Consider the following 27,085-nt stretch of genomic DNA (forward strand, 5'->3'; position numbering starts at 1 on the left):
CAGGCCTTAGTTACAGCATGCAGGCTTTAGTTGTGTGGTGAGGGTTGCAGGGTGTGAGGGCTCAGTAATTGTGGGGCATGGGCTCAGTAGTTGTGTCTTGGGGGCTTAGTTCCCCAGGGGCATGTGAGATCTTAGTTCCCCAACAAAGGTTTGAACCCGTGTCCCATGCATTGGAAGGTGGATTCTTCACCACTGGACCATCAAGGGGAGTCCCTATCCACTCTTTTTTTTTTTTTTAAGATTCTTTCCCCATATAGGTCATTACAGAGTACTGAGTAGAGTTCCCTGTGCTATACAGGAGATCCTTATTAGTTATCTATTTTATATATAAATAGATATTATTTATCTATCTATAAAATAGATACTAGTTTGTATATAGTAATGTGTATATTCCTGGAGAAGGAAATGGCAACCCACTCCAGTATTCTTGCCTGGAGAACCTCATGGACAGAGGAGCCTGGAGGGTTCATGGGGTCACAAAGAGTCGGACACGGCTTACCACTGAACAACAGTGTGTATATGCCAGTCCCAATCTCCCAATTTACCCCTCCATCCCCTTTCCCTATGCTTGGTGTGTTATCTCTGCTTGCTGGTTGGAAGCTTTGGAGGATTCCCAGGGAATAAGCTATACCTTGTTCCCTATTTTATTTCTATTAGTTGGTACAATGTGGGAAAGAATAAATTAGTTTAGAGTGAGTACAGAGGATAGAAAGAAAAGAGGTTGAGAAAGTAAGACTAAAAGAGGGGCAGAAGGTAAAGAAAAAGATGAAAAATATTTTCAGTTCAATTTACAATGTACAACGTTACAGTGTTCTAAAAGAATGGGTTCTTGTACATCTATTATGTGTCCTATCACATGTATTTGTTCTTTTTTAAAAAATTTTTATTTTAAATTGGAGTATAGCTGATTAACAAACAATGTTGTGTTAGTTTCAGGTGAATAGTGAAGATACTCAGCCGTACATATGCACGTATCCATTTTCCCCCCAAACTCCCCTCCCTTCCAGGCTGCCACATAACATTGAGCAGAGTTCCTTGTGCATACAGTAAGTCCTTGTCAGTTACCCATTTTAAATATAGCACTGTGTACCTGTCCATCCCAAAGTCCTTAACTGTCCCTTCCCCCTGGCAATCATAAATTCGTTCTCTAGGTCTATGAGTCTGTTTCTGTTTGCACATGTATTTTTTTTTTTTTTTCTCATCAGACTCAGCCACAGCATGGAAACCCAAAACCAGACAGATGTAGCAGGATTTCTCCTCCTTGGTCTCTCAGAAGATCCAGAGCAGCAGCCCCTCCTCTTCGGTCTGTTCCTGACCATGTACCTGGTCACTGTGCTTGGCAACCTGCTCATCATGCTGGCCATCGGTTCTGACTCCCAGCTCCAAACCCCCATGTACTTCTTCCTCTCCAATCTGTCCTTCACGGACCTCTGTTTCAGCACCACCACAGTCCCCAAGATGCTTGTGAACATTGAAAGACAGAGCAAATCCATCAGTTACCCAGGCTGCCTCACTCAGGTTTGTTTTGTCTTGTTATTTGCAGGCTTGGAAAACTTTCTCCTTGCAGCGATGGCCTATGACCGCTATGTGGCCATCTGCCATCCACTGAGGTACGCTGTCATCATGAGCCCCTGCCTCTGTGGCCTGTTGATTGTACTCTCCCTGGTCATTAGCAGCGCAGATGCCCTGCTCCACACTCTGATGGTATTACGACTGTCTTTCTGCACAGAGCTGGAAATCCCCCATTTCTTCTGTGAACTGGATCAGGTCATCAAGCTGGCATGTTCTGATACCCTCATCAATAACATCCTGGTATATTTAGTGACTAGCATATTGGGTGGTGTTCCTCTCCTTGGCATTATCTTCTCTTACACTCAAATTGTCTCCTCTATTCTGAGAATGCCCTCAGCTGGTGGGAAATATAAAGCCTTTTCCACCTGTGGATCTCATCTCTCTGTGGTTTCCTTATTTTATGGGACAGCTTTTGGAGTGTACATTAGTTCTGCACTTACACACTCTTCCAAAGAGACAGCAGTAGCCTCTTTGATGTACACTGTGGTCCCTCCATTGTTGAACCCCTTTATCTACAGCCTGAGGAACAGAGACATGAAGCAAGCCTTGTGGAAACTTATCTGAGGAACATCGCCTTTTTCTGGTTGTGTCACCTACCTCGTACTTGGGCTCCAGCATGAGTCAGCAAACAAGAATAATAGGTTAGACCGAATGCCTGACTCTGACTTCACCAAAGTCTTATGCTGCTGCAATGGTGAAATTCCAAAATAACTAAAACAGTTCAATTTAGTCTTGAAAACCAACTTTGCTCTTCTGTAATATTGAGATGTTTAAAATGTGTGTGAACTTTTTGATTATGATCTTTTGGCCAGGGTCCATCAAATTAGAACCTGAATTAGGCATTCTTTCTATAGTGATACTGAGGGGAATGTTTTTAGGAGAATGGTTGGGATAGAAAGAGGACACTAATTACAAAAAATTGTAATTATGTGAAGGGATGGATATGATCATTATTTTGGCTGCAGTAGTAATTTCATTAGGTTTATCTATCAAACTGCCACGTTAATTTCCATTGATTATCTGTTTTACATAGCCAATGGAAATTAACATGACAATTTGATATATATACCTAATGAAATTATAACATTGATATACGGCAGAAATGAAACCAATATTGTAACGCAATTACCCTTCAATTAAAAATAAGGATAATTTAAACTGTCATGTTAAACAACTCAAATGAATATATATTTTTTATTTACTTATTTATTTTGGCTTCACTGGGTCTTCATTTCTGCTTATAGGCTTTCTCTGGTTGTTGAGCATGGAGCCAGTTACCCTACCACATGTGGGATCTTGGTTCTCCCAGCAAGAATTGAACCTGTGTCCCATGAACTAGAAGGTGGATTCTTAACCACTGGACCACTGGGGAAGTCCCAGTATGTATTTTTAAAAACAGGTGGAGAGGAAAACATAGTATCCTCTTAGCTTCTCAGGGTGAGACAATCAGTCAACATGAATTTGGGAAAAAAGAAGGAATTTATCAAATTAAGGTCTTTTTTGTTTGTTTCCTTTCCTATTCAAAAGCTTTTTAGTTTCTGGTAGCTCCCTTGTTTGTTTATTTGTTAAAGTTTTTTTTTTTTTTTTTGCTGTGCATCATTTTAAAAGTCTTTATTGAATTTGTTACAATATTATTTCTGTTTTAAGTTTTGGTCTTCTGGCTGTGAGGCATGTGGGAGCTTAGCTCCCTGACCAGGGATTGAACCCGAATACCCCGCATTGGAAGGCAAAGTCTTAACCACTGGACCACCAGGGAAGTCCCAGTTTACTTTTTTATTTTTGTTCTGTAGCCTTTGCTTTTGGTGTCAAATCCAAATATTCACTGTCAAAACCAGTATCAAAGAGCTTACGCCCTGTGTTTTCTTCAGGAGTTTTACATTTCAGGTGGTACATTAAAAAATTTTAATCCAGCCTGAGTTGACTTTTGTGAGTGGTGTAAGAAAGGGGTCAAGTATTATTTTTTTAATCCATATTACCTGAAAGAGTAAGTATTGACTTACTAATGGAGATAAATCAGCAGAGCCACTTGGCTCCACCTTACCTATCCTTTAATGTTTCCAGTCTTTTGGTGAAACATGGAACATGAAAAGCTTTATCGTTCTGTGAGCCCCAGATGAATCTTTGCATATTTTACTCAATATTCATATGTTTGAAATTTACTGCTATTAAGATGGTGAACAGTGATATTACAATGCCATCCTGTCATTAGTTTATTTTGTAAAGATTTTCTGATGTGGATGAATTTTAAAGTCTTTGTTGAATTTATTACAATATTCCTTCTGCTTAATGTTTTGGGTTTTTGGCTGCAAAGCCTGTCAGATCTTAGCTCTCCAAACAGGGATTGAACCCACACCCCCTGCAGTGGAAAGTGAAGTCTTAACCACTGGACCACCAAGGAAGTCCTTTGCCATTAGTTTGTTTTCAAAAAATATGTCTTGAAAAATATAAACTAAGAAAATTCATATTGAAAGCATTAAAAATGTAAAGTAAATTGATGACCACATGAGAATACTGAAGTTCTTAAAGAAAATGTTTTTAAGTGGATATTAAATGGATCATCATTTACTTCTTCAATTATGGATGAAATGTCATGAAATCTACTAAATAATGGGCAAAACTAGTGCATGGGCATTGTCTTTTTATCATAACACAATTGAATATGAAGGACATAATTCAATCCAAAGTTCTCCAATGTGGAGAAAATGTATGTTGAATCTATTATGTAAAAATTGAAAAAAGGTGATAATGAAAGTCTAAAAAGGGAGTAGGAAGTCTGTGCATATTGATCACAGTAATGATTGATCACAGAGGCAAATCAGATTCTGCTCTGTAAAACCAAGGTGAGAAATAAAGAAACAGAAAACATTCAACAACTCTAGAGTTGCACCATAAAGAAGGTTGAGTGTCAGAGAATTGATATTTTCGAATTGTGGTGCTGGAGAAGACTCTTTGAGTGTTCCTTGGACAGCAAGGAGATCAAACCAGTCAATCCTATAGGAAATCAACCCTGAATATTCATTGGAAGGCCTGATGCTGAAGCTGAAGCTTCAATACTTTGACCATCTGTTGCGAAGAACTGACTCATTGGAAAAGACGACTGTCAAGAGTAGTAGCCCCTGTTCACTGCAACTAGAGAAAACCCACATGCAGCAAAGGAGACCTAGAGCCCCCACAAATTAAGAAAACAAAAAATTTAAAAAGAGGAAAAGATTGTCATCAGCCTTCAGAAGAAAAAAGGAAATTGAGCAAAGTTCACTTGGATACTTCAAATGCCTTTGTAGTTGTGGGATTTTAAACAATTTAATCTGTGCTAATTACCTAGCAGGGGCCTTAGCACCTGGTATAAAGGACTTGCTATTTAAGATGCTCACAACTGGATGAGAAAATGGGACCTTATCTCTGGAATCTCTTACCTTCCCTACCACACACACAACAGTGTTTGAAATAAACACACACACGCTCTTCCCTGTTTAGCTGCCAGTCACATTTTTACTTGAAAGCTAATGAGAAAAGACAGCATACTGTTTCAGACTTTAAATGAACAGTAGTAATTAATCCCCATGGATAGGTTATTAATTCTAGACCTATTTTTCCTTTCCTTTATTTTCTAGTTAGGTAGCCCAATAGGACCCATCCTGTCCTTCATTTCCAAGTTTTTATGACATATACTAAGTTGCTTCAGTTATGCCCAACTCTTTGCAACCCTTGGACTACAGCCTGCCAGGCTCTACTGTCCATGGGATTCTCCAGGCAAGAATACTGGAGTGGGTTGTCATTTCTTTCTCTGGTTTTATGACATATTTAGAAATAATTAATCCCTGGATACTCAGTAACTTGATCTGTTCTCTCTTACTTTTATGTTTTGACACATCTGTCTCAGTTGTATAATTAGCAGGTAATGTCAGGAAAGTAAATATTGAAAATCAATCATGATAGTCAGATCCTCTTCCTCTTTTTCTGTTGGGTCCCATTACAGACTGGGTGGCTTGGGTCCTGGCACCTGCAGGAGTCCCTAGTTTATGTGCCAGGATCAATTCAATGACACTTTTACTTCCTGTGTTAAGACCTCTAGAATGTGCTTATTGATTGCCCCAAACAGGCAAGAGTTGATTCCCGAAATTCTGGTTGCTTTAATACATGTTTGCATTTTTCTTGAGAATCGATGGTTTTGAGAAAGTCTCCAAGGTGCGAACAGCTTATTAGTATACTAATGTTTAGAGCTGAATGGACCTAGGCATATTTTCTTCATTAATGGGAAATTCTGCACCATGAACATGGAGTCAGCACAAATAACCATAACAACATCAATCCTCTGGGCTAAGACTTTGACTCAGACAGCCTTGAGCATAACTGTGCTGCAGCACTTGCTCTGTGAATAAATATGGCATGGTGAAGATCCTACACGCCACAACTGAGACCTGATGTAGCTAAATAAGTGAGCAAATACTTGTGGACACAGTAGGGGAAGAAGAGAGTGGGACAAATGGAGAAAGCATTATCAACATATATACACTACCATGTGTAAAACAGAGAGCCAGTGAGAAGTTGCTATATAAAACGGAGCCTAGCCTGGTATTCTGTGATGACCTAGAGAGGCGGTTTGGCGGGAAGGGAGGGAGGCTCGGGAGAGAGGGGACATATGTATAATTATGGCTGATTTGCATTGTTGTATAGCAGAAAACTGATACAACATTGTAAAGCAATTTCCCCCAATTGTACACCTATGGCTGATTCATGTTAATGTTTGGCAGAAGCCAACACAATTCCGTAAAAAATTATCTTTCAATTAGAAAATAAATAAATATAAAAAAGAAAAATAATAAATTTTAAAATAAAATTTAAGAGGAATGAAATAATGCCATTTACAGCATCATGGATGGACCTAGAGACTGTCATTATTGTTTTTGCTGTTTAGTCACTAAGTCGTGCCCGACTCTCGGGACCCCATGGACCATCAGGCTCCCCTGTCCATGGGATTCTCCAGGCAAGAATACTGGAGTGGGTTGCCACGTCCTCCTCCAGGGGATCCTCCCAACTCAGGGATCCAACCCAGGTCTCCTGCATTGGCAGGTGGTTTCTTTACCACTGAGCCGCCAGGAAAGCCCAGAGATTGTCATGCTGAATGAAATAAGTCAGGCAGAGGATGACAGATACTGTATGGTATCACTGGTATGTAATATAAAAAATACAACTGACAAGTTAATATAACTAAAAAGAAGCAGACTCTCAGATATAGAGAACAAATTAGTGGTTACCAGTTGGGAGGGAGGGGCAATAGAGAGGTGGGGGGAGTAGGTGGCACAAACTATTGTGTATAAAATAGACTACAGGGATGTATTTTGCAACATGCAGATTACAGTCAGTATTTTATAACAATTGTAAATAGTGTATAACCTTCAAAAATTGTGTAAAAATTAAAAATCACTCATTTAAATTTTCTCATGCCATAGCTACCTTGAAAACCATACTATGTTTCTCCTTTGAGTTTTTATTTGTGTTGAAATGGTGGGGTTATTTATCTTAATTGTTGTATACTTAGACCTGGCTTCAACCCCTGGGTCGGGAAGATTCTCTGGAGAAGGGAATGGCTACCTTCCCACTCCAGTATTCTTGCCTGGAGAACTCTATGGACAGAGGAGACTGGTGGGATACAGCCCATGGGGTTTCAGAGAGTCAGACACGACTGAGCTACTAACACAAAAAAGACTGCCGTAAGTCCATGCCAAATGATCATTGACATCATTGATATTTTGGGGGGGTGGTTCCTTTATTTAACTTCTCTACGCAAGCAAGATTCCCAGTGCAATTGTCAGCACATCTATTTTTCCTTGACATTCACAGCTATTATGCACATGATTGTCTTTTTCTCCTCTTTTTTCACCTAGCATAAAAATACTCAGGACTAACTGGTTTTTTGGATCTTCATTTCCTTATGAAGGCTCCTGTGTCACAGGAAACTTAAATAAATAGACAATATCACCAAGCACAATGCTTGACATCTGAGACATCTTAATCTCGCTGTAGTGATTTGTTTATGGCATAAATATGACTGGACAAAATAACACAGTTTATTATAGGAAAGATAGTGAGGGATGGAATAAGAAGAGGAGAGATATAAAGAACAATCCTGAGATGATAACTTCTAATTTCAGGGAAGAATTCATGTTCTGAAATGAACACTATATCTTGCTTATGTATAGAAACAAAGAGGGAACAAATTTCAGTACATTTCATTCTGATTCACTAATGTCACTTCCCTACTCTATTCTCCTGTCTCACAATATAACAGTTTATTTCTTCTAGGAGCAAGGGGCATTTGCATTGGGACACACACACACACACATGCATATAACCACACATGCACACACATGCTCACACATGTGTATCAGTTCAGTTCAGTTCAGTCGCTCAGTCATGTCCGACTCTTTGTGACCCCATGAACTGCAGCATGCCAGGTCTCCCTGTCCATCACCAACTCCCGGAGTCCACCCAAACCCATGTCCATTGAGTTGGTGATGCCATACAACCATCTCATCCTCTGTCATCCCCTTCTCCTCCTGCCCTCAATCTTTCCCAGCATCGGGGTATTTTCAAATGAGTCAGCTCTTTGCATTAGGTGGCCAAAGTATTGGAGTTTCAGCTTCAACATCAGTCCTTCCAATAAACACCCAGGACTGCTCTCCTTTAGGATGGATTGGTTGGATCTCCTTGCAGTCCAAGGGACTCTCAAGAGTCTTCTCCAACACTACAGTTCAAAAGCATCAATTCTTCAGCGCTCAGCTTTCTTTATAGTCCAACTCTCACATCCATATATGACTGCTGGAAAAACCATAGCATTGACTAGATGGACCTGTGTGGACAAAGTAATGTCTCTTCTGCTTTTTAATATGCTGTCTAGGTTGGTCATAACTTTCCTTCCAAGGAGTAAGCATCTTTTAATTTCATGGCTGCAACCACCATCCGCAGTGATTTTGGAGCCTGCAAAAATAAAGTCAGCCACTGTTTCCACTGTTTCCCCATCTATTTGCCATGAAGTGATGGGACCAGATGCCATGACCTTAGTTTTCTGAATGTTGAGCTTTAAGTCAACTTTTTCACTCGCCTCTTTCACTTTCATTGAGAGGCTCTTTAGTTCTTCTTCCCTTTCTGCCATAAGGGTGGTGTCATCTGCATATTTGAGGTTATAAAAACAGCTTAACACAATGCCAAGGGACCCAATAAAGTTAAGACTGTAGTTACCTCTGAGAATGGAAGGGCAGGAATGGAGGAAAATAAAAATGGAATGTTGTCTCTATGCAAAATGTTTTGTTACTTTAAGAAGAGAACTGTTCTGCTTCTGCATTTGCCATACCCATTTTTAACCTTTTGACCTCCAGGGAAATTCTCATTTGATGATGATGTCTTCTGATGATTTACCTGCTTATTTTATTTCGAGGTGATTTTATTTTCTTATGCACAGGTAAAAAGAAAATGAAAGGAATCCTTGAGGTTTTGTTGTTTAGTTGCTAAGTTGTGACCCCATGGGCTGTAGTTGGGACTTCCTAGGTGGCGCTAGTAGTGAAGAATTCACCTGCCAATGCAGGAGGCACAGGAGATCTCCTGGAGGAGGAAATGGCCACCTGCTCCAGTATTCTTGCCTCGAGAAGCCCATGGACAGAGGAGCTTGGCACGCTATAGTCCATAGGGTTTCAAAGAGTCAGACATGACTGAAGTTACTCAGCAAGCATGCACACACACATTATATTACTATGTGATCCAGGAATCCCACTCCTAGGTATGTATTTGGAGAAAAACATGGTTTATTCAGAAAACAAATTTTAGGTGGAGAATTAAGTATCTCCTTGTCAATAGATACTTTAAATAAGTGAATTAAAATGTCTAACCCAAAGGACAGAGATTGGGAAAAAGATAAAAGAAACCTGATGTGAATATGTGTGATTTATAAGAAACTCACTGTAGATCCACAAACACAAATAGATTGCAAATGGAAGAATGGAAAAACTTAGGTAAATAGTTAGCAAAAGAGAGTTAATATAGTAAAAATGTAGACTTTAAGTCAAAACTGTTAAACTAGACAAAGAAGGATAGACAGAAATAGGTAGACAACCAGATAGAGATAAAATGGTTAATAATCAAGATTATAGAACAATTAGAGGTATATATACACCAAACAATAGTGCCTCAAAATATGTGAAGCAAACTTGACAGAAGTGAAGTGAGAAATTCAAACTTCTACACTAACACTTACAGATTTTAATGCAAATTTTCAGCAAAGGATAGTAACTCTGGATAAACAAAAAATGACACAGAGGACTTAAAAATCACTATAAACTAACAAAACCCAAGAGACACTGTGCTGTGTGCTTAGTCGCTCAGTTGTGTCCGACTCTTTGCGAACACAGGGACTGTAGCCCGCCAGGCTCCTTTGTCCTTGGGGATTCTCCAGGCAAGAATACTGGAGTGGGATGCCATGCCCTTCTCCAGGGGATGTTCCCAACCCAGGGATTGAACCCAGGTCTCCCACATCGCAGGCAGATTCTTTACTGTCTGAGACACCAGGGAAGCCCTATGTAAACACTACACACAACGAAAGCAGAAAGAGCAATCTTCTCCAGTGCACAGAGAACACTCTCTAGATGGTTCACATCTTAGGCCACAAAGCAAGTATCAATAAATTTGAAAATATTGAAATCATACAGTGTCATTTCTGACTACAGTGGTATGAATCTAGAAATAGGAGAATATGTGTGTACATGCTAAATTGCTTCAGTTGTATCTGACTCTTTGTGGCCCCATGGGCTATAGCCCACCAGTCTCCTCTATCCATGGGATTCTCCAGGAAAGAATACTGGAGTGGGTTGCCATGGTCTTCTCCAGGGGATCTTCCCGACCCAGCGATCGAACCCTATCTCCTGCATTGAGGGCAGGTTCTTTACTGTCTGAGCCACCAGGAAAGCCCTATATAAGAGAATAACAACTAGAAAACACACAAGTGTGTGGCAATTAAATAACACAGTCCTCAAAAGGCAGTGGTATCTTACTGATGAGTTTTCTCAAAGCTTCCTTCATGTCCCTGTTCCTCAAACTATAGATGAAGGGGTTCATCATTTGAGGGACTACTGTATAAATCACTGAAGCCACTGCAGTCTGCCTGGAAGAATTGATAAGGGCAGAAATAATGTACACCCCCAAGCCTGTGCCATAGAATAAGGACACAACAGAGAGGTGAGACCCACAGGTGGAAAAAGCTTTATACTTTCCACCCGCTGATGGCATTCTCAAAACTGAGGAGACAATTTGAGTATAGGAGAATATGATTCCACACACAGGAACACCACCAAATATGCTAGTTGCCAAATATATCAGGATATTGTTGATGAGGGTATCAGAGCATGCAAGCTTGATGACCTGAACAACTTCACAGAAGAAGAGAGGGATTTCCAGGTCTGTGCAAAACGTCAGCTGCAACACCATCAGACTGTGGAGCAGGGCATCCACGATGCTAATAAACAAGGAGGATAGAATCAGCCGGCCACAAAAGCGAAAGTTCATGATGGCCATGTATCTCAGTGGGTGACAAATGGCTACATATCGGTCATAGGCCATTATTGCAAGGAGAAAACTTTCCAAACTAGCAAACACCAGCACAGAGCAGAGCTGGGTGAGGCAGCCTGTATAAGTGATGCTCTGACTCTGTGTTTGGATGTTCACCAGCATCTTTGGGATCGTGGTTGTGCTTAAACAAATGTCAGTAAAGGACAGGTTGTAGAGAAAGAAGTACATGGGGGTGTGGAGGTGGGAGTCAGAGGTGACAGCCATGACGATGAGCAGGTTTCCCAGAGTGGTTACCAGGTAAATGGACAAGAACAGAATGAAATGGAGTGGCTGCAGTTCCAGATCCTTTGTCACTTCCATAAGAAGGAATTCCGAAACTCCTGTTTTGTTTCTGGGTCCCATGTTGTGGACAAATCTGGTAAGAAAGATGGAAACTGACAGCACAATCAAATGTGGGTTTTATGCACCAGCAGGAAGCAAAACATTATCATGGGATGAGGTGGAGACAAACAGAAGAATAAGAACCGTGTCTTCTGTATGCACCTTATTCCATTACTTTCTTAAAAAACTGAGGCTGATATAGCAGAATGTCATTCATGGTTAATTCCCACAAGGGCTTAATGGGTAGTCATCTTTGTATATTACACTATTCATACTATATTTTAGAAAGAATTTTATTTCTATTTGTTTTTGGCTGTGCTGGGTCTTCCTTGCTGCACGGGCTTTTCTCTAGTTGCAGCTGCAGCAAGAGGGGTCTACTCTCAGGCTTCTCTCTGTAGTGGCTCATCTTTTGCAGAGCATGGGCTATATGGTGTGCGGGCTCAGTAGTTGAGGCTCCAGGGCTCTGGAGCACAGACTCCATGGTCATGGCGCATGGAGCTTAGTAGCTCCACAGTGCATGGGATCTTCCTGGATCAGGGATCAAACCCATGCCTCCTGAATAGGCAGAAAGATTCTTCACCACTGAAGCACCAGGAAAGCAACTATATTATTTATACTATGCTATGTGGTAATTTTAGAAAGAGAAGCAGACTAAGGAGGCAGCTGAACATTGTGTCTTGACCCCAGAGACCCCAGAGCCAAGCAACTGAAAAAATACATAGGTGAGTGACTAAGCACACATGTCAAGAACCACGAATGCGAAAATAAGGTAAACTTCACCAAACTTTCTGTCCACCCACTACCCACCACCACAAGATTGCAAGCAAATGTCAGACAATTTTATAATAGTCATCCTGTTTTAAGAGATGCAGATTTCAAATATAGCAATGTGTACATATCAATCCCAAACTGGGATTCTTCCTTCCATTCTTCCCTACTGGCAACCAGAAGTTCGTTCTCTAAGCCTGTGAGTCTATTTCTGTTTTGTAAATAACCAACAACGTCCTTTTCATACTGTTCATGGGGTTCTCAAGGCAAGCATGTTGAAGTGGTTTGCCATTCCCTTCTCCACAGGACCACGTTTTGTCAGAACTCTCCACCACAACCTATCCGAAGATATTAAGAAGAGGTGGCAAGAATACACAGAAGAGCTATGCAAAAAAACCCTTAATTACCAAGATAACCTCAATGGTGTGATCACTCACCTAGAGCCGGACATCCTGGAGTGTGAAGTCAAGTGGGCCTTAGAAAGCATCACTATGAACAAAGCTAGTGGAGGTGATAGAATTCCAGCTGAACTATTTCAAATCCTAGAAGATGATGCTGTTAAAGTGCTGCACTCAATATGCCAGCAAATTTGGAAAACTGAGCAGTGGCCACAAGACTGGAAAAGGTCAGTTTTCATTCCAATCCCAAAGAAGGACATTGCTAAAGAATGTTCAGACTACTGCAAGAACTTCCAGATGTTGAAACTGGATTTAGAAAAGGCAGAGGAACCAGAGATCAAATTGCCATCATCTATTGTATCACAGAAAAAGCAAGAGAATTCCAGAAAAGCATCTACTTCTGCTCCATTGACTATGCTAAAGCCTCTGACTGTGTGGAACACAGCAAACTGTGGAAAATTCTTAGAGATGGGAATACCAGACCACTTTATGTGCCTCCTGTGAAACCTGTATGCAGGTCAAGAAGCAGCAGTTAGAATCGGACATGGAACAACAGACTGTTTCCAAACTGGTAAAGGAGTATATCAAGGCTGTATATCATTACCCTACTTATTTAACTTATATGCAGAGAACTTCATGTGAAATGCCAGGCTGGATAAAGCACAGGCTGAAATCAAGATTGCCAGGAGTGATATCAATAACCTCAGATATGCAGATGACACCACCTTTATGGCAGAAAGCAAAGAGGAACTAAGGAGCCTCTTGATGAAAGTCAAAGAGGAGAGCGAAAAACCTGGCTTAGAACTCAACATTCAAAAAACTAAGATCATGGCATCCAGTCCCGTCACTTCATGGCAAATAGATACAGAAACAATGAGAACAGTGAGAGACTTTATTTTTTGGGGCTCCAAAATCACTGCAGATGGTGACTGCAGCCATGAAATCAAAAGACATGCTCCTTGGAAGAAAAGCTATGACAAACCTAGACAGCATATTAAAAAGCAGAGACATTACTTTACCGACAAAGGTCCATCTAGTCAAAGCTATGGTTTTTCAAGTAGTCATGTGTGGATGTGAGAGCTGGATTATAAAGAAAGCTGAGCGCTGAAGAATTGATGATTTTAAACTATTGTGTTGAAGAAGACTCTTGAGAGTCCCTCGGATAGCAAGGAGATCAAACCAGTCTATCCTAAAGGAAATAAGTCCTGGATATTCATTGCAAGGACTGATGCTGAAGCTGAAACTCCAGTACTTTGGTCACCTGATGCAAAAAAAGAACTGACTCATTGGAAAAGACCCTGATGCTGGGAAAGATTGAAGGCAGGAGGAGAAGGGGATGACAGAGGATGAGATGGTTGGATGGCATCATGGACTCACTGGACATGAGTTTGAGAAAACTCCAGGAGATGGTGAAGGACAGGAAAGCCTGGCATGCTCAGTCCATGGAGTTGCACGGAGTCGGACATGACTGAGTGACTGAACAAGAACGAGGTCCCACTGTACAGCATAGGGAATTCTGCTCAATATTATGTGGCAGCCTGGATGGGAGCGGAGCTCTGGGGGAGAATGGACACATGTATATGTATGGTTGAGTCCATTTTCTGTCCACCTGAAACTATCACAACAGTGTTAATCAGCTCTACTCCAATATAAAATAAAAAGGTAAAATAAGAGTTGCAGGTTTCAACTCAAGAGGAAATGGTCTTGATTATGGGAGAGAGTGAATACAGTATTAGTAAATGAGAGGTGTTTGAATACTGGTGCAAAGTATAAGGAAACATGAGATGAAGATGACGGACAGTCAGGCAGGAAGCTTCTGGATAGCCTTGTTCTAATCATCTGATGCATGTTCTCTCATCACAGATAAACCTATTGTGAGACACCTGTCCTTATTTTCAAATCTTACTGAGGGACATTAGGTTACCTGGGTGGAATCACAGTGGAATTATGGTTGACATTTCTGCCGAGTGTTCCATCTGTATTTAGGAGGGGCAGAGGAACTGAGTGAGCCGCCAGGCTCCTGGGCAAGAGGGGTCTTCTATGAAGGAGGCTCAGGTGTGTTACTTCTTTTGGGGGAAAGGACTATTGAATGGGACGGTCACAGGCAGATCACAATCTCTGTACTCCCTAGAGGTTCAATTTCCAAAGCTCCTCATTAGTCAAGCAATTTTATTATCACTGTGATCCCAGCACTGTGCAAATCCTTAGAGACTAAGGATACAATTCTATAATGCTATACTATACTATATATATAATCTTATAATAAGTTATTTTATTATATTTTATATATTATAATTACTTATAAAATATATGCTGTATATTACACAAATAGCATATTTTAAAGCATAGTTGTTAGTGTAAAAACAACACAAAAATTTCAGGGTTTATCTCTCCAAGAGTCTTTAAATGTTTCCTGATCATAATCTTAACTGTGTATATTTTACACAATTGAACTGCAAAATATTCTCTGTGACAATCCTGTTTCTGATCAATTACTATATCACAACCACCTTCTCTAATTTGTCAAAATGGCTTCAATATATATTAATAGTTTCTTTGCTTTCCGTCTCTGTGTGTGCTCAGTCATGTCCAACTCTCTGTGACCCCACGGACTGTAGCCTGCCAGGCTCCTCTCTCCATGGGATTTCAAGGCAAGAATACTAGAGTGGGTTGTCATTTCCTCCTCCAGGGGATCTTCCTGACCCTGAGACTGTACCCTCATCTCCTATGTCTCCTGCATAGCGTGTGGAATCTTTACCACTGAGCTATGGAGGAAGCTCTTTAGCTGAATAGTGTGCTACAATAATTAAGACCTATTAAGTTGGTACAGGTGTAAATATAAGACTTGTTGATGATAATATAGAGCCCAGAAAAAGACCAGAACATAAATGGACAGTTTATTCAGGGACATAAAAATGAATTTGGATCCTTACCTCCCATCAAGGCAAAACTAAATTCTAGAAAGAGTATTGTTTCAAATGTAAAAGCCAAAATGGTGAATTCCTCAGATTGAAGTAACCTTGGGTTTTATTAAAAAATATCTAGGGAGCACAAACCATTATGGAAAGTATTAACAAATGCACTGCATTAAAACTAAGCACTTGTGTTCATCCCATCACTACCCCAAAGCTTAAAAAAAAAATCCAAAAGTAATAAACACACGCAAAAAGAAATTTGCAGTGCATACAACTGAAAATAATAATCTGGTGATACAAAGTCAGGTGAATCAATTAGAGAAAGATAAGCAACTCAGGAGAAACACCACAAACAGAAACTTAACAGAAAGGAAATAAGTATCTGAAAATTTTATCAATCATTTAATAATAAGATATATGTGAATTATTAAGTCATTTTTATACCCTTAGACTGTCAATATTCTTGAAAATGTATTGGTGATGATATAGATCATCAGTAGTTTCCAATGTCAATCTCAAAGGAAATCAATTCTGAATATTCATTTAAAAGGACTGTTGCTGAAGCTGAAGCTCCAATATTTTGGTCACCTGATGCAAACAGCCAACTCATTGGAAAAGATCCTGATGCTGGGAAAGACTGAAGGCAGAATGAGAAGATGGTGTAGAGATGAGATGACTGGATGGCATCACTGATACAATGAACTTGGGCAAACTCTGGGAGATGATGAGGGACAGGGAGGCCTGTCACGCTGCAGTCTTTGGGGTCATGAAGAGTCGGACGTGACTGGGAGGTTGAACAGCAATTTTCCAGTTCAGTTCAGTTCAGTTGCTCAGTTGTGTCCACCTCTGTCGTGTCTGACAGCTTTCCAATATATGTATAAATTTGCTCAAAAGAAGACTTATTGTAACCACACAAAGGAGACTCAGTATCTCTAATACCCAATATTTCCATCTCAATTACACAACACTCTCATTTACACCAGACACATATTAGGTGCTATTCAAAATGATTTATTTATAACACCAGAAAACTGTTACAAAGAAACAAAATTTCCAAAAGTATCAGAAAGAACATATATTTTGAAAAGATACCACATATGACTTACAAGTCCAGAGTATTGGAAATGAGTTCATTTCTGCTGCGTAAATACTATTTATTTTATTAAATGACACAGATTAGAAAAACAAGCTGATAATGCAACATGAAGGAAAACTAACCTAATTGCTAAAGAAAGTAGAAAAAATATGTGAGAACAGTAAGTTTACAAATTATGAATAAAAGCACATCATGGAACCCAATGATATTAGTTACTTTTATTGAGTCCTTTACTACATGTCAGAAGTCATCCAAGGTGTTTTTAATGCTTATGGGGGTGGAATTCAAAGGAAGAATTACACTGCATATAGTCAGTCTTAGGCTCTCAAAATAAGCATTTTCCCCACCTTGAGAATGAACTTCAGATGGGACATTTGATCTTATTCATGGTGAAGAGAATGAAGGGTGTATATTGCAGATGATTCAATGAATCGTTAAATATTAAGACATATAGGATTGAGTCAGTTTTCTGTTTCTGGTAAACATTTTGTGATATGATGCCTGCACGTGTTGCAGCCGTCTTGGCTCACAAGGGAAACAACCGCTCCCAAGTTAAAGACACCGCCTGGAGGAGTAAATGACTTTTCTCTACCTCCCCCAGTTCTGAAGCCATTGTAATGTAAGAGAACACTGTTTTGGCACATTCGAATCAGGGTTACTTTATCTCAGTAAAGATGAAAGCTTCCTCACTGATCAAAATTGAATGTCTCGTAATCATCCCAAACCACTGAGACAGCAACAATATAGCAATTACAGAGGTCAGAAGACTGAGCTGTGGTGGACGTTGATGTTGCCATGCACAGAGGCAGTTTATCTGTGGTGGGTATCAGGAATGACTGAGTTGGAATTTGCAAGAACAGCTCTCCACATGTTTCACAGGAGGCTTGACCGTGGGATGCAATTCTGTTGTTGCTCAGCCACTAAGTTGTGTCTGACTCTTTGGGACCCTATGAACTGCAGCACACCAGGCTCTTCTGGCCTTTACTGTCTCCTGAAGTTTGCTCAAATTTGTGTCCATTAGGTGAGTGATCCTATCTAACCATTTCATCCTCTGCTGACCCCTTCTCCTTTTGCCTTTAATCTTTCCCAGCATCCCAACTCCAATGAGTCAGCTCTTCCCATCTGGTAGCCAAAGCATTGGAGCTTCAGCTTCAGCGTCAGTCCTTACAATCAATATTCAGGGTTGATTTCCTTGAGGATTGACTGCTTTGATCTCCTTGCAGCCCAAGGAACACTCAAGAGTCTTCTCCAGCACCACAGTTTGAAAGCATCAATTCTTCGGTGTTCAGCCTTCTTTATGGTTCAAGTCTCATATCTGTACATGACTATTGGAAAAACAATTTGTTATTGTTCAGTCATTAAATCTTGTCTGACTCTTTGAGACACCATGGACTGCAGCAAGCCAGGCTTCCCTGTCCTTCATATCTCCTGGAGTTTGCTTAAACTCATGTCCACTGAATTGATGAAAAAGCATAGCTTTGACTATATAGATCTTTCTCAGAACCAACAAAGAGATCAGGCAAAATCAGGCTCTTAAGTCCACAAATTTATTAGACCCTCTCCCTGACATATCCAAATTTTCCACATTTCTTCTTCTGATGTTCCAACAATATCAGTATATCTACTGCCTCCATTAGCTTCTTAAGGAATGCATGGAGGAAACCAAGATTAGAGAATGGGACTCTTTATTGAAACATCACTGAGCCAAGCAAACAGCAAGATGGGTTTCAACCTCAAGTTAAAATTCACTTAGCCATTATGTTATCTAGTCATTTTAGAACAAGTTGGTGGTTCAAGAGTCAGGCTTTCTGGTTCACCTGACATTCTGTGACTCTGGTTCATTCTAGAAATGCCAGTACAAAGCAGAAGAGACAGTCACAGAAGAGAAGGAGTCCTAACGACGAGTTTCTTCAAGGCTCCTTTCATGTCCTTGTTCCTCAGGCTGTAAATGAAGGGGTTCATTATTTGAGGAACAACAGTGTACATCATTGAAAGCACAGCAGTGTTTCTGGAAGAGTTAGTAAGAGCAGAACTAATGTACACTCCAAAACCTGTCCCATAGAATAAGGACACAACTGAGAGGTGAGACCCACAGGTGGAAAAAGCCTTATACTTTCCACTTGCTGATGGCATTCTCAAGACAGAGGACACTATCTGAATATAAGAGAAAATGATTCCACACACAGGAATACCCCCAAAAAGGCCAGTTGCCAAATAAATCAGGATATTGTTAATCAGGGTATCAGAACATGCAAGCTTGATGACCTGAACAACTTCACAGAAGAAGAGGGGGATTTCCAGGTCTGTGCAAAAGGTCAGCTGCAACACCATCAGACTGTGGATCAGGGCATCCACAATGCTAATAAACAAGCAGAATAGAATCAGTCGGCCACAGAGGGAGAAGTTCATGATGGTCATGTACCTCAGTGGGTGACGAATGGCCACATACCGGTCATAGGCCATTACTGCAAGAAGACTATTTTCCAAACCAACAAAGATGAGGATGAAGCAGAGCTGGGTGAGGCAGCCTGTATAAGTGATGCTCTGACTCTGTGTTTGGATGTCCACTAGCATCTTTGGGATCGTGGTTGTGCTTAAACAAATGTCAGTAAAGGACAAGTTGTAGAGAAAGAAGTACATGGGGGTGTGGAGGTGGGAGTCAGAGATGACAGCCAGGATGATGAGCAGGTTTCCCAGAATGGTGACTAGGTATATGAACAGGAACAGAATGAAGTGGAGTGGCTGCAGTTCCGGATCTTCTGTCACTTCCATAAGAAGGAATTCTAAAATTCCCGTTTTGTTTCTGGGTCCCATGTTGTGGGAAAATCTGGTGAGAAGGATGGAAACTGACAACATATCAAATGTGGGTTTTCTGCACTAGCAGGAGAATCACAAGGCACTCTCTTGGGATGAGATGGAGACAGAGAAGAATAAGAAACATTCCTTCTGTACACATATTATTCTGTTAATTTTTAAAAAACTGAACCTGATACAGCAGATATCATCCATTGTTAATTCCCATAGGGGCTAAGTGGTAGTCAGTTTTTTATAATACACTAACTATACTATTTAGATTATTTGAGACACTTGGTAATTTTCTAGAGAGAGACTAGGGAGGCAGCTGAATATTCTGTCTAGATCCCCAGAGACCTCAGAGCCAGGAAACTGAAAGAATACATAGGTATGTCAATAACCTTGATCTCCTTTGGACAGCAAGGAGATCAAACCAGTCAATCCTAAAGGGAATCAAGCATGAATATCCATTGGAAGGACTGATGCTGAAGCTGAAGCTCCAACATTTTAGCCACCTGATGAGAAGAGCTGACTCCTTGGAAAAGACTCTGATGCTGGGAAAGATTGAGGATGGGAGGAGAAGGGGGCGACAGAGGATAAGTTGGTTGGATGCTATCACTGACTCAATGGACATGAATTTGAGCAAACTCCAGGAGACATTCAAGGAAAGGGAAGCCTAGCATCCTGCAGCCCATAGTGTAGCAAAGAGTTGGACACGACTTAGCGACCCAACAACAATAACAAATATCAAGAAATGAATGAGAAGATAAGATGAACTTTACCAAACTTCCTGTCTACCCACCCCATACCACCACAAGATTGCAAGTGAATGTTGGAAAAATTTTAATAGTTATCCTGTTTTAAGAAATGCAGATGTGAAATATAGTGTTTGTACATATTGATTCCAAACTCCCTAACGGTCCCTTCCTCTCATTCTTCCTGCCCTAGCAACCATAAATTTGTTTTCTAAGTATGTGAATGCATTTCTGTTTTGTAAGTAACCATGAGGTCCTACTGTGTACCACAGGGAACTCTGCTCAGTGTTATGGGACGGGAGTTGTGGGAAGGATGGATATATGTATGTATATGGCTGAGTCCCTTTGCGGTCCACCTTAAATGGTGACAACATCGTGTGTATGTGTGTGTGGCCATGCTGAGTCGTGTCCAACTCTCTTGTGACCCCACAGACTCTAGCCCGCCAGGCTCCTCTCTCCATGGAATTTTCCAGGCAAGAGTACTGGAGTGGGTTGCCATTTCCTTCTCCAGGGGATCTTCCCGACCCAGCGATCGAACCCTATCTCCTGCATTGAGGGCAGGTTCTTTACTGTCTGAGCCACCAGGAAAGCCCTATATAAGAGAATAACAACTAGAAAACACACAAGTGTGTGGCAATTAAATAACACAGTCCTCAAAAGGCAGTGGTATCTTACTGATGAGTTTTCTCAAAGCTTCCTTCATGTCCCTGTTCCTCAAACTATAGATGAAGGGGTTCATCATTTGAGGGACTACTGTATAAATCACTGAAGCCACTGCAGTCTGCCTGGAAGAACTGATAAGGGCAGAACTAATGTACACCCCCAAGCCTGTGCCATAGAATAAGGACACAACAGAGAGGTGAGACCCACAGGTGGAAAAAGCTTTATACTTTCCACCCGCTGATGGCATTCTCAAAACTGAGGAGACAATTTGAGTATAGGAGAATATGATTCCACACACAGGAACACCACCAAATATGCTAGTTGCCAAATATATCAGGATATTGTTGATGAGGGTATCAGAGCATGCAAGCTTGATGACCTGAACAACTTCACAGAAGAAGAGAGGGATTTCCAGGTCTGTGCAAAACGTCAGCTGCAACACCATCAGACTGTGGAGCAGGGCATCCACGATGCTAATAAACAAGGAGGATAGAATCAGCCGGCCACAAAAGCGAAAGTTCATGATGGCCATGTATCTCAGTGGGTGACAAATGGCTACATATCGGTCATAGGCCATTATTGCAAAGAGAAAACTTTCCAAACTAGCAAACACCAGCACAGAGCAGAGCTGGGTGAGGCAGCCTGTATAAGTGATGCTCTGACTCTGTGTTTGGATGTTCACCAGCATCTTTGGGATCGTGGTTGTGCTTAAACAAATGTCAGTAAAGGACAGGTTGTAGAGAAAGAAGTACATGGGGGTGTGGAGGTGGGAGTCAGAGGTGACAGCCATGACGATGAGCAGGTTTCCCAGAGTGGTTACCAGGTAAATGGACAAGAACAGAATGAAATGGAGTGGCTGCAGTTCCAGATCCTTTGTCACTTCCATAAGAAGGAATTCCGAAACTCCTGTTTTGTTTCTGGGTCCCATGTTGTGGACAAATCTGGTAAGAAAGATGGAAACTGACAGCACAATCAAATGTGGGTTTTATGCACCAGCAGGAAGCAAAACATTATCATGGGATGAGGTGGAGACAAACAGAAGAATAAGAACCGTGCCTTCTGTATGCACCTTATTCCGTTACTTTCTTAAAAAACTGAGGCTGATATAGCAGAATGTCATCCATGGTTAATTCCCACAAGGGCTTAATGGGTAGTCATCTTTGTATATTACACTATTCATACTATATTTTAGAAAGAATTTTATTTCTATTTGTTTTTGGCTGTGCTGGGTCTTCCTTGCTGCACGGGCTTTTCTCTAGTTGCAGCTGCAGCAAGAGGGGTCTACTCTCAGGCTTCTCTCTGTAGTGGCTCATCTTTTGCAGAGCATGGGCTATATGGTGTGCGGGCTCAGTAGTTGAGGCTCCAGGGCTCTGGAGCACAGACTCCATGGTCGTGGCACATGGAGCTTAGTAGCTCCACAGTGCATGGGATCTTCCTGGATCAGGGATCAAACCCATGCCTCCTGAATAGGCAGAAAGATTCTTCACCACTGAAGCACCAGGAAAGCAACTATATTATTTATACTATGCTATGTGGTAATTTTAGAAAGAGAAGCAGACTAAGGAGGCAGCTGAACATTGTGTCTTGACCCCAGAGACCCCAGAGCCAAGCAACTGAAATAATACATAGGTGAGTGACTAAGCACACATGTCAAGAACCACGAATGCGAAAATAAGGTAAACTTCACCAAACTTTCTGTCCACCCACTACCCACCACCACAAGATTGCAAGCAAATGTCAGACAATTTTATAAGAGTCATCCTGTTTTAAGAGATGCAGATTTCAAATATAGCAATGTGTACATATCAATCCCAAACTGGGATTCTTCCTTCCATTGTTCCCTACTGGCAACCAGAAGTTCGTTCTCTAAGCCTGTGAGTCTATTTCTGTTTTGTAAATAACCAACAACGTCCTTTTCATACTGTTCATGGCATGTTGAAGTGGTTTGCCATTCCCTTCTCCACAGGACCATGTTTTGTCAGAACTCTCCACCACAACCTATCTGAAGATATTAAGAAGAGGTGGCAAGAATACACAGAAGAGCTATGCAAAAAAAATCTTAATTACCAAGATAACCTCAATGGTGTGATCACTCACCTAGAGCCAGACATCCTGGAGTGTGAAGTCAAGTGGGCCTTAGAAAGCATCACTATGAACAAAGCTAGTGGAGGTGATAGAATTCCAGCTGAACTATTTCAAATCCTAGAAGATGATGCTGTTAAAGTGGTGCACTCAATATGCCAGCAAATTTGGAAAACTCAGCAGTGGCCTCAAGACTGGAAAAGGTCAGTTTTCATTCCAATCCCAAAGAAGGACATTGCTAAAGAATGTTCAGACTACTGCAAGAACTTCCAGATGTTGAAACTGGATTTAGAAAAGGCAGAGGAACCAGAGATCAAATTGCCAACATCTATTGTACCATAGAAAAAGCAAGAGAATTCCAGAAAAGCATCTACTTCTGCTCCATTGACTATGCTAAAGCCTCTGACTGTGCGAAACACAGCAAACTGTGGAAAATTCTTAGAGATGGGAATACCAGACCACTTTATGTGCCTCCTGTGAAACCTGTATGCAGGTCAAGAAGCAGCAGTTAGAATCGGACATGGAACAACAGACTGTTTCCAAACTGGTAAAGGAGTATATCAAGGCTGTATATCATTACCCTACTTATTTAACTTATATGCAGAGAACTTCATGTGAAATGCCAGGCTGGATAAAGCACAGGCTGAAATCAAGATTGCCAGGAGTGATATCAATAACCTCAGATATGCAGATGACACCACCTTTATGGCAGAAAGCAAAGAGGAACTAAGGAGCCTCTTGATGAAAGTCAAAGAGGAGAGCGAAAAACCTGGCTTAGAACTCAACATTCAAAAAACTAAGATCATGGCATCCAGTCCCGTCACTTCATGGCAAATAGATACAGAAACAATGAGAACAGTGAGAGACTTTATTTTTTGGGGCTCCAAAATCACTGCAGATGGTGACTGCAGCCATGAAATCAAAAGACATGCTCCTTGGAAGAAAAGCTATGACAAACCTAGACAGCATATTAAAAAGCAGAGACATTACTTTACCGACAAAGGTCCATCTAGTCAAAGCTATGGTTTTTCAAGTAGTCATGTGTGGATGTGAGAGCTGGATTATAAAAAAAGCTGAGCGCTGAAGAATTGATGATTTTAAACTATTGTGTTGAAGAAGACTCTTGAGAGTCCCTTGGACTGCAAGGAGATCAAACCAGTCTATCCTAAATGAAACCAGTCCTGGATATTCATTGCAAGGACTGATGCTGAAGCTGAAACTCCAGTACTTTGGTCACCTGATGCAAAAAAAGAACTGACTCATTGGAAAAGACCCTGATGCTGGGAAAGATTGAAGGCAGGAGGAGAAGGGGACGACAGAGGATGACATGTTTGGATGGCATCATGGACTCACTGGACATGAGTTTGAGAAAACTCCAGGAGATGGTGAAGGACAGGGAAGCCTGGCATGCTCAGTCCATGGAGTTGCACGGAGTCGGACATGACTGAGTGACTGAACAAGAACGAGGTCCCACTGTACAGCATAGGGAATTCTGCTCAATATTATGTGGCAGCCTGGATGGGAGCGGAGCTCTGGGGGAGAATGGACACATGTATATGTATGGTTGAGTCCATTTTCTGTCCACCTGAAACTATCACAACAGTGTTAATCAGTTCTACTCCAATATAAAATAAAAAGGTAAAATAAGAGTTGCAGGTTTCAACTCAAGAGGAAATGGTCTTGATTATGGGAGAGAGTGAATACAATATTAGTACATGAGAGGTGTTTGAATACTGGTGCAAAGTATAAGGAAACATGAGATGAAGATGATGGACAGTCAGGCAGGAAGCCTTGTTCTAATCATCTGATGCATGTTCTCTCATCACAGATAAACCTATTGTGAGACACCTGTCCTTATTTTCAAATCTTACTGAGGGACATTAGGTTACCTGGGTGGAATCACAGTGGAATTATGGTTGACATTTCTGCCGAGTGTTCCATCTGTATTTAGGAGGGGCAGAGGAACTGAGTGAGCCGCCAGGCTCCTGGGCAAGAGGGGTCTTCTATGAAGGAGGCTCAGGTGTGTTACTTCTTTTGGGGGAAAGGACTATTGAATGGGACGGTCACAGGCAGATCACAATCTCTGTACTCCCTAGAGGTTCAATTTCCAAAGCTCCTCATTAGTCAAGCAATTTTATTATCACTGTGATCCCAGCACTGTGCAAATCCTTAGAGACTAAGGATACAATTCTATAATGCTATACTATACTATATATATAATCTTATAATAAGTTATTTTATTATATTTTATATATTATAATTACTTATAAAATATATGCTGTATATTACACAAATAGCATATTTTAAAGCATAGTTGTTAGTGTAAAAACAACACAAAAATTTCAGGGTTTATCTCTCCAAGAGTCTTTAAATGTTTCCTGATCATAATCTTAACTGTGTATATTTTACACAATTGAACTGCAAAATATTCTCTGTGACAATCCTGTTTCTGATCAATTACTATATCACAACCACCTTCTCTAATTTGTCAAAATGGCTTCAATATATATTAATAGCTTCTTTGCTTTCCGTCTCTGTGTGTGCTCAGTCATGTCCAACTCTCTGTGACCCCACGGACTGTAGCCTGCCAGGCTCCTCTCTCCATGGGATTTCAAGGCAAGAATACTAGAGTGGGTTGTCATTTCCTCCTCCAGGGGATCTTCCTGACCCTGAGACTGTACCCTCATCTCCTATGTCTCCTGCATAGCGTGTGGAATCTTTACCGCTGAGCTATGGAGGAAGCTCTTTAGCTGAATAGTGTGCTACAATAATTAAGACCTATTAAGTTGGTACAGGTGTAAATATAAGACTTGTTGATGATAATATAGAGCCCAGAAAAAGACCAGAACATAAATGGACAGTTTATTCAGGGACATAAAAATGAATTTGGATCCTTACCTCCCATCAAGGCAAAACTAAATTCTATAAAAAGTATTGTTTCAAATGTAAAAGCCAAAATGGTGAATTCCTCAGATTGAAGTAACCTTGGGTTTTATTAAAAAATATCTAGGGAGCACAAACCATTATGGAAAGTATTAACAAATGCACTGCATTAAAACTAAGCACTTGTGTTCATCCCATCACTACCCCAAAGCTTAAAAAAAAAAATCCAAAAGTAATAAACACACGCAAAAGAAATTTGCAGTGCATACAACTGAAAATAATAATCTGGTGATACAAAGTCAGGTGAATCAATTAGAGAAAGATAAGCAACTCAGGAGAAACACCACAAACAGAAACTTAACAGAAAGGAAATAAGTATCTGAAAATTTTATCAATCATTTAATAATAAGATATATGTGAATTATTAAGTCATTTTTATACCCTTAGACTGTCAATATTCTTGAAAATGTATTGGTGATGATATAGATCATCAGTAGTTTCCAATGTCAATCTCAAAGGAAATCAATTCTGAATATTCATTTAAAAGGACTGTTGCTGAAGCTGAAGCTCCAATATTTTGGTCACCTGATGCAAACAGCCAACTCATTGGAAAAGATCCTGATGCTGGGAAAGACTGAAGGCAGAATGAGAAGATGGTGTAGAGATGAGATGACTGGATGGCATCACTGATACAATGAACTTGGGCAAACTCTGGGAGATGATGAGAGACAGGGAGGCCTGTCACGCTGCAGTCTTTGGGGTCATGAAGAGTCGGACGTGACTGGGAGGTTGAACAGCAATTTTCCAGTTCAGTTCAGTTCAGTTGCTCAGTTGTGTCCACCTCTGTCGTGTCTGACAGCTTTCCAATATATGTATAAATTTGCTCAAAAGAAGACTTATTGTAACCACACAAAGGAGACTCAGTATCTCTAATACCCAATATTTCCATCTCAATTACACAACACTCTCATTTACACCAGACACATATTAGGCGCTATTCAAAATGATTTATTTATAACACCAGAAAACTGTTACAAAGAAACAAAATTTCCAACAGTATCAGAAAGAACATATATTTTGAAAAGATACCACATATGACTTACAAGTCCAGAGTATTGGAAATGAGTTCATTTCTGCTGCGTAAATACTATTTATTTTATTAAATGACACAGATTAGAAAAACAAGCTGATAATGCAACATGAAGGAAAACTAACCTAATTGCT

At 40.6% G+C, this 27,085-nt stretch overlaps 4 protein-coding genes across 4 annotated transcripts; 1 reads left to right on the plus strand and 3 right to left on the minus strand.

Moving 5' to 3' along the window:
* The first annotated feature begins 1,218 nt into the window (after window positions 1-1,218).
* On the plus strand, window positions 1,219-2,136 carry LOC122699450 (olfactory receptor 7G2-like). The gene has a single exon (XM_043911390.1). It carries the CDS (start codon window positions 1,219-1,221, stop codon window positions 2,134-2,136), a length of 918 nt encoding a protein of 305 aa, XP_043767325.1.
* An 8,439-nt stretch (window positions 2,137-10,575) lies between these two features.
* On the minus strand, window positions 10,576-11,538 carry LOC122699451 (olfactory receptor 7G1-like). The gene has a single exon (XM_043911392.1). It carries the CDS (start codon window positions 11,527-11,529, stop codon window positions 10,576-10,578), a length of 954 nt encoding a protein of 317 aa, XP_043767327.1. The 5' UTR covers window positions 11,530-11,538.
* Window positions 11,539-18,560: 7,022 nt separating this feature from the next.
* Window positions 18,561-19,499, minus strand: LOC122699448 (olfactory receptor 7G1-like). The gene has a single exon (XM_043911388.1). It carries the CDS (start codon window positions 19,497-19,499, stop codon window positions 18,561-18,563), a length of 939 nt encoding a protein of 312 aa, XP_043767323.1.
* Window positions 19,500-20,870: 1,371 nt separating this feature from the next.
* On the minus strand, window positions 20,871-21,833 carry LOC122699452 (olfactory receptor 7G1-like). The gene has a single exon (XM_043911393.1). It carries the CDS (start codon window positions 21,822-21,824, stop codon window positions 20,871-20,873), a length of 954 nt encoding a protein of 317 aa, XP_043767328.1. The 5' UTR covers window positions 21,825-21,833.
* Window positions 21,834-27,085: the final 5,252 nt, after the last annotated feature.

The sequence above is a fragment of the Cervus elaphus genome, chromosome 9 (assembly GCF_910594005.1).
Source record: "Cervus elaphus chromosome 9, mCerEla1.1, whole genome shotgun sequence".
NCBI classification, from domain to species: Eukaryota; Metazoa; Chordata; class Mammalia; order Artiodactyla; family Cervidae; genus Cervus; species Cervus elaphus.